At 42.6% G+C, this 7,500-nt stretch overlaps 1 protein-coding gene across 2 annotated transcripts in view; it reads right to left on the bottom strand.

Moving 5' to 3' along the window:
• Positions 1-2,140: 2,140 nt before the first annotated feature.
• katnip (katanin interacting protein) overlaps positions 2,141-7,500 on the bottom strand; it is a 31,230-nt gene continuing 25,870 nt past the window's right edge. The window contains exons 24-30 of one of the 2 annotated variants that reach the window (XM_072679246.1): positions 7,055-7,165; positions 6,381-6,520; positions 6,008-6,109; positions 5,720-5,880; positions 3,998-4,024; positions 3,325-3,410; positions 2,141-2,517 (exon numbers count right to left, since the gene is read on the bottom strand). In XM_072679246.1, the coding sequence (XP_072535347.1) occupies positions 2,459-2,517; positions 3,325-3,410; positions 3,998-4,024; positions 5,720-5,880; positions 6,008-6,109; positions 6,381-6,520; positions 7,055-7,165 (686 nt within the window). In that variant the 3' untranslated portion in view covers positions 2,141-2,458. The remainder of the gene's footprint in view (positions 2,518-3,324; positions 3,411-3,997; positions 4,025-5,719; positions 5,881-6,007; positions 6,110-6,380; positions 6,521-7,054; positions 7,166-7,500) is intronic. The other variant, XM_072679247.1, reaches the window with a different exon arrangement.

Below are 7,500 nucleotides of genomic sequence, written 5' to 3'. Positions count from 1 at the left end.
CTCTAGTTCAACACTGGTGATATGGAGCTAATGTAGGCCTTCCATATAAGGGCCTCCATCACCTATTAGCCATTTGTCTGATTAGCCACAACATTAAGACCTGCATGTGAAGGTCTGGGTAGGCCCTTATATGGAGGTGTCTAGGTTCTCTGTCAGACGATAACTGAACAGTTAGTTTGCGTAGTCGACGTGTTGGATGTGGAGAAACGAACTCAGAACCAACTGGCCTACCCAGACCTTCACATGCAGCTCTAGGTCTTAATGTTTTGGCTAATCAGACAAATCAGACAATAATTTGGTGTTTTTGGAGAATCATTACAATAAGATTTACTAGAAGTTAAATAATCAGAATTCATATCCTTTAAATGATCATTTCTCCATGTTATGAGATTTGAGCAATTTGTAAAATCCACAAAAACAACCCTGTTATCACACCTCTGCAGATGCTTTTCAGCGAATTTTATTTTATACCTCAAACAGATGTACACTAAATATATATATATCCATCTGAAAGTAAAAGTAATTATAAATCAGTTCAATTACATAAAAAAATTAAAATCACAGGTACAAGTGTGCCTTAAAAAACACTGCGTCAAAAACCAACTCCAATAAATTAGTTTCTAATAAAAAAAAAGATAAAGCAGCAGTTTTGTATGTTCACATGCCTCCAGACGGGACCTCCCACAGCAGAGTCTGCACAAACAACCCGAGACTAAAGCTCCTCAGAGCTCAGACTGCAAAACATCCTCTACTGAACACAACGGTCATAAAGCTGTGCACCACAGACGCTGACCACAACGCCCAGAAAACAGCTCTACAGGCCTACACAGCCAAGAACACTGTGATACGGAGAGTGTCTACCTGTAATTAACTCTATATAACATTAGAATAAACCCAAATAAACATAAAGTCAGTGGTCAGTGAGAGTATCTACCTGTAATTAACTTTATATAACATTAGAATAAACCCAAATAAACATAAAGTCAGTGGTCAGTGAGAGTGTCTACCTGTAATTAACTCTATATAACATTAGAATAAACCCTAATAAACATAAAGTCAGTGGTCAGTGAGTGTGTCTACCTGTAATTAACTCTATATAATATTAGAATAAACCCAAATAAACATAAAGTCAGTGGTCAGTGAGTGTGTCTACCTGTAATTAACTCTATATAATATTAGAATAAACCCAAATAAACATAAAGTCAGTGGTCAGTGAGAGTGTCTACCTGTAATTAACTCTATATAACATTAGAATAAACCCAAATAAACATAAAGTCAGCGGTCAGTGAGAGCGTCTACCTGTAATTAACTCTATATAACATTAGAATAAACCCAAATAAACATAAAGTCAGCGGTCAGTGAGAGCGTCTACCTGTAATTAACTCTATATAACATTAGAATAAACCCAAATAAACATAAAGTCAGTGGTCAGTGAGAGCGTCTACCTGTAATTAACTCTATATAACATTAGAATAAACCCAAATAAACATAAAGTCAGTGGTCAGTGAGAGTGTCTACCTGTAATTAACTCTATATAACATTAGAATAAACCCAAATAAACATAAAGTCAGTGGTCAGTGAGAGTGTCTACCTGTAATTAACTCTATATAACATTAGAATAAACCCAAATAAACATAAAGTCAGTGGTCAGTGAGAGTGTCTACCTGTAATTAACTCTATATAACATTAGAATAAACCCAAATAAACATAAAGTCAGTGGTCAGTGAGAGTGTCTACCTGTTTTTAAGTCTATATATCCATTCACCTCCACTGTGAACAATTCTGACTAGGTAAGATTATCTAGAACGGAGCGTTTCACACCAAACCCCCACTCTGAATGAGTCTGTTTACATCTTATTCTGTGTGTGTGTGTGTGTGTGTGTGTGTGTGTGTGTGTGTGTGCGTGCTTGTGTGTGTTTGAGGTATCTGTGCAGTGTTTGCATATATCAGCAGTACATATCTAAAGCATCACACACACACTGTGGTTGTCTGTAAGTATTAGGTGTGTGTGTGTGTGTGTGTGTGTGTGTGTAAACAGTAAATGTATTACATGGCTGTGTTGTGTGTACACAGTAGTTCAGTGTGTGTGTGGGATGTGTAAATGTTACAGCAGACGGGTAAAACATCACTAACACTCCGGTTTACAGCAGGAAGGACACTTAGTTTAAGAGTTTATTCAGGAGAGAAGGTTTACGTGTCTGAACTACACCTCAGTGATCAGCAAATATAAACATCAGTCATATTCATGAGTACAGGCTTAGATTAGTGAATATACAGGATTACACTGTACATATCTTACATGTGCAGAGACGTGTGTGACACTAGAGCAGCACTGGATGGGTGAAAACGCAGGACAGAGTGTGTGTGTGTGTGTGTGTGTGTACGTCCAGTTCTCTCTCAGTTATTATGTCTGATTTGATGAGACACTACCACTCACTCACTAATTCCTCCCTCTCTCTCAGTATCGCCGTTTCCCGTGTTTTCCTGCGTCCGTCATGCAGGTTTTGGGTCGCAGAGCTGAGAGAGAGAGAGAGAGAGAGAGAGAGAGAGAGAGACAGAGAGACAGAGAGAGAGGGCGAGCGAACGAGAGAGACAAAGACAATATATGTTATAGCTCGTTATTTAAAGCACCCAAATTCAACATACACTACATGTCCAAATATTTGTGGTCACCCCTTCAGATTAATGCATTCAGCTACTGTAAGCTGCACCCATTGCTGACACAGATGTGCAAATGCACACACAGCTTGTCTAGTTCCTGTAGAGAAGTACTGCCAATAGAATAGGACTCTCTGGAGCAGATCAACATCATGACCCTATTGGCTCCATGCTGCCTAATAATGCCAGGCGTGGGCTAGAGGGGTATAAAGCCCCCCAGCACTGAGGAGCTGTGGAGCAGTGGAAGAACTGTGTTCTCTGGAATGATGGTGGAGGAGCTCCATCCAGTACTTTTGGGATGAATCTGGGAGTTGGGGAATCGTCCAACAGCCTGATTTCACTAATGCTTGTCACTGAGTACAATCAAATCCTCACAGCAATGCTCCTGCTCCAAAATCTAGTAGAAAGTCTTCTTTTCTGGACAGTAGAGACAGTTACTCCAACACAAGCAGGAGAAACTCTTTAATATTCTTGATTTCAGAAGAAACAATGAACAAGCAGGTGTCCCAATACTTTTGTCCACAAAGTGAAGTGTTAAAGGTGCAGGTGTGTTTAGTTTAAGGGATAAAGAGAGGAATATTAGTAAATATGGTCAGACTGAGTTGAGTGTGTGTGTCTGTGTGTGTGTGTGTGTGTGTGTGTGTGTGAGTGTGTGTGTGAGTGTACCTGGGTCTGCTGTTTGCTTCTTCTTATGGTGGTGTACGATCTGGTTCTCGTTGGTCATCTTGACGTCCTGGTCCTCCACGTGGTTGCTGTGAGACAGACAGGTGTGAGAGAGAGCTTTATCACTTTAGAGACACAGCAGCTGGACGGACACCAGACGGACACTACAGCGGACTACTGGACACAGAATGGACCGAACGGGCAGATGGACGGGGATGGAGGCGTTAAGCAGGGAGTGCTAACCCTTAGAAGTCTTAGTTAATAATAGCTAAAGCTCCGGCTGTAGTTTAATCTGAATGGTCCCCCACTATCTAGAACCCTGCTGTCACATGATGCTACCAGCACTGAAACACCTGAAGAAGCTACACCACACCTTCTCAAACTGCTGTTAACACACTTAGAGGAGAACGCTAACTGCTAACTCTATTACATCAGCTAACAGTTATGCTCTGTGAGACTCCTGATCACTGACGGATGGCTGTGGCATCACTGGGTTAACGCTTAGACAGCTGCGCCACTTAAATTTTATTTATTTATTTTTAAATCTGATGTTATTAGTAGATATAGAACAAAGTAACTTCAGGCTTCTAAGGGTTAAAGCTGATGTGAAGGGTGGGGCATTCTGATGGACAGCTGTCAATCACGCACTGGGACTCATACTGACTTGTTTACTCACAGTTTATGGTGTGAACTGCGTCTGGGGCTGCAGAAATCACACACACACACACACACACACACACACACACACACACACACACACACACACACACACACACACACACACACACACACAGTGTCACATACAAGGTGAATCACACCTAAACACACACTCAGACGGACTCTTCGACACAGACACACAGACACAGACTGACACACACAATCACACACACACAGACACACACAGTGTGTATCTGGTCATGGTTGAATAGTGAGAATTCAGTAGATGGAAGTGAGAAAGCCTGAAGCTCAAACCCTGCTGCTCCTCCTTCAGAAAACTCCAGCAGAACCAGAACAGAGCTTGAAAACGGGCCGATTCCAAAACCCTGAAACTGTTACATAACAGTCTCGGCTCGTTATAGCCACACCCCCAACATTTACATACACCCCGCCTACTAGAGAAAGCTCTAGTCAAAGCTGGAGAAACCGTAAAATCAGACAGTGACGTCAGGAGAACGTGGTGTTGCAGCTCATCGCCTTCAGACTCTGCTGGTTATGGGAATAAGGGTTGCTACGGGAACATGGCCTTGACTGGATGGATGACGATCACCACCCCACCTGATCAGCCCTAACTCCATAGCTCATCCCAAAAGTACTGGATGGAGCTTCACCATCATGATGTTGATCTGCTCCAGAGAGTCCTATTCTATTGGCAGTACTTCTTCTCTACAGGGACTAGACAAGCTGTGTGTGTGTCAGCAATGGGTGCAGCTTACAGTAGCTGAATGCATTTATTAGAAGGAGCGTCCACAAACATTAAGACATGAAATGAAAACTGAAACTAGTAAAAAATAGTAGATATCTGTAATTGGATATTACACAGTCACACACACATATACAGTCACACACACATACAGTCACACACACATACACTCATCCAGTCACACACACACATACACTCATCCAGTCACACTCATCCAGTCACACACACATACATACAGTCACACTCATCCAGTCACACACACATACACTCATCCAGTCACACACACACACTCATCCAGTCACACTCATCCAGTCACACACACACACATACATACAGTCACACTCATCCAGTCACACACACATACACTCATCCAGTCACACACACATACACACATAGTCACACTCATCCAGTCACACACACATACACTCATCCAGTCACACACACATACACACATAGTCACACTCATCCAGTCACACACACATACACTCATCCAGTCACACACACATACACACATAGTCACACTCATCCAGTCACACACACATACACTCATCCAGTCACACACACATAGTCACACTCATCCAGTCACACACACATACACACATAGTCACACTCATCCAGTCACACACACATACACTCATCCAGTCACACACACATACACACATAGTCACACTCATCCAGTCACACACACATACACACATAGTCACACTCATCCAGTCACACACACATACACACATAGTCACACTCATCCAGTCACACACACATACACTCATCCAGTCACACACACATAGTCACACTCATCCAGTCACACACACATAGTCACACTCATCCAGTCACACACACATACACTCATCCACTACTCAGCCTGTGCAGAAACATGCTGGCAGATAGAAGGAGGATGACCAGGCTAAGCCATGAGCCAACTACCAGCATATGTACATGAGAGTGTGTGTGTGTGTGTGTGTGTGAGTGTGTGCGTACCTGATGACAGTGTTCCTCTCGCGCTGTGTGATGTGTGTGTTGTCAGTAAACAGAATGGTGTGATACGGTACGATGGGGTCGAGAGAGGGCAGGATCCCGCGGGACACGTGCGTCACACATTCCAGCACTCCGTTATACACCAACAGGTCGTCTACCAGGAGCTGAGCGCGTGCACACACACACACACACACACACACACAAGCAAGAACTTTAATGTGGTGTGTACAGGTTTAGAAGGAGCGACAGTGTGTGTGTGTGTGTGTGTGTGTGTGTGTGTGTGTTAGTTACCCCAAACTCTTTGACTCCTCTCTGTGGAGTTTTGGAGTAATTCCACAGTTTGATCATGGAGACCGTCATCGGCTGATCAAATATCACATACACTCGATTCACCTACACACACACACACACACACACACACACACACACACACACACACACACACACACACACACAGAGAGAGAGAGAAAGAGAGAGTGTGTATTAATAGAAGGTCAGAATACACACCTCAGCAGCAGAGAGCAGGTCATAGGTGGGCATACCTTACATATTTCACAGCAGCTTCAAACACGAGGTTTAGCCAATCAGCATTCACAATCACACGCGCACACACACACGCACACGCACACGCACACGCACACGCACACGCACACGCACTCCTCACCAGTCCCGGCAGTACGGGGGCGAGCCACATGTGGCGTCCGTCGTGTGTGCTGTTGATGCCGTCAATCAGTTTGTCTGGCGTGCGAACGTCCCCACACACACTCTCCAGCACATTCACACTGTCCGGAAACGCAGCGATGTCTGAGAACACACACGTTAAAGAACCAGAACCATTCAGATCCTATCTAGAACTTCATACTGGATATTAATGATATTAAAGCTTCATACTGGATATTAATGATATTAAAGCTTCATACTGGATATTAATGATATTAGAGCTTCATACTGGATATTAATGTTATTAGAGCTTCATACTGGATATTAATGTTATTAGAGCTTCATACTGGATATTAATGATATTAGAACTTCATACTGGATATTAATGTTATTAGAGCTTCACACTGGATATTAATGATATTAGAGTTTCATACTGGATATTAATGATAGTAGAGCTTCATACTGGATATTAATGATAGTAGAGCTTCATACTGGATATTAATGTTATTAGAGCTTCATACTGGATATTAATGATATTAGAGCTTCATACTGGATATTAATGTTATTAGAGCTTCATACTGGATATTAATGTTATTAGAGCTTCATACTGGATATTAATGATATTAGAGCTTCTACTGAAGGTAAGGTTCAGGGTTCAGTAAGTATGTGTAAGGATACTGTTCTCAGTAAGGGTTATCTTCTGGTCGTTTTGGTCGTAGAGCTCCAAGCCGTTCAGACCAATGTAGTATGGATCCCCCCATGTGGTCAACAGCTGCAGCTGGAAAATAACTACACACACACACACACACACACACACACACACACACACACACACACAACATACACACAACATACACAAGCAGCAAGAGACACACACACATACAGAGTTAAGGAAAACAGAGAAGCCAGAAGGGAAAAAAACCTCACACTTCTCTAGACCTGCAGGAGTGTTTTCTGACACGCTTCAGTTCATGTTCTAGATAACAGTGAGCCGCACAACGTCAGAAACCACCTAATCAAGTCTGTTAGAGATCACCTCTGCAGGGTTTGAGGAGAGTGTGTGAGTTACTGTTAGCTACGTTTTCTACATTACTGTCTCGGCTGATCATCGTCAGAAACAACAC

The sequence above is a fragment of the Salminus brasiliensis genome, chromosome 5 (genome assembly GCF_030463535.1).
Source record: "Salminus brasiliensis chromosome 5, fSalBra1.hap2, whole genome shotgun sequence".
Taxonomy (NCBI): domain Eukaryota; kingdom Metazoa; phylum Chordata; class Actinopteri; order Characiformes; family Bryconidae; genus Salminus; species Salminus brasiliensis.
The sequence above is the reverse complement of the archived record's forward strand: the minus strand, read 5'-3'. Positions and strand labels throughout refer to the sequence as shown.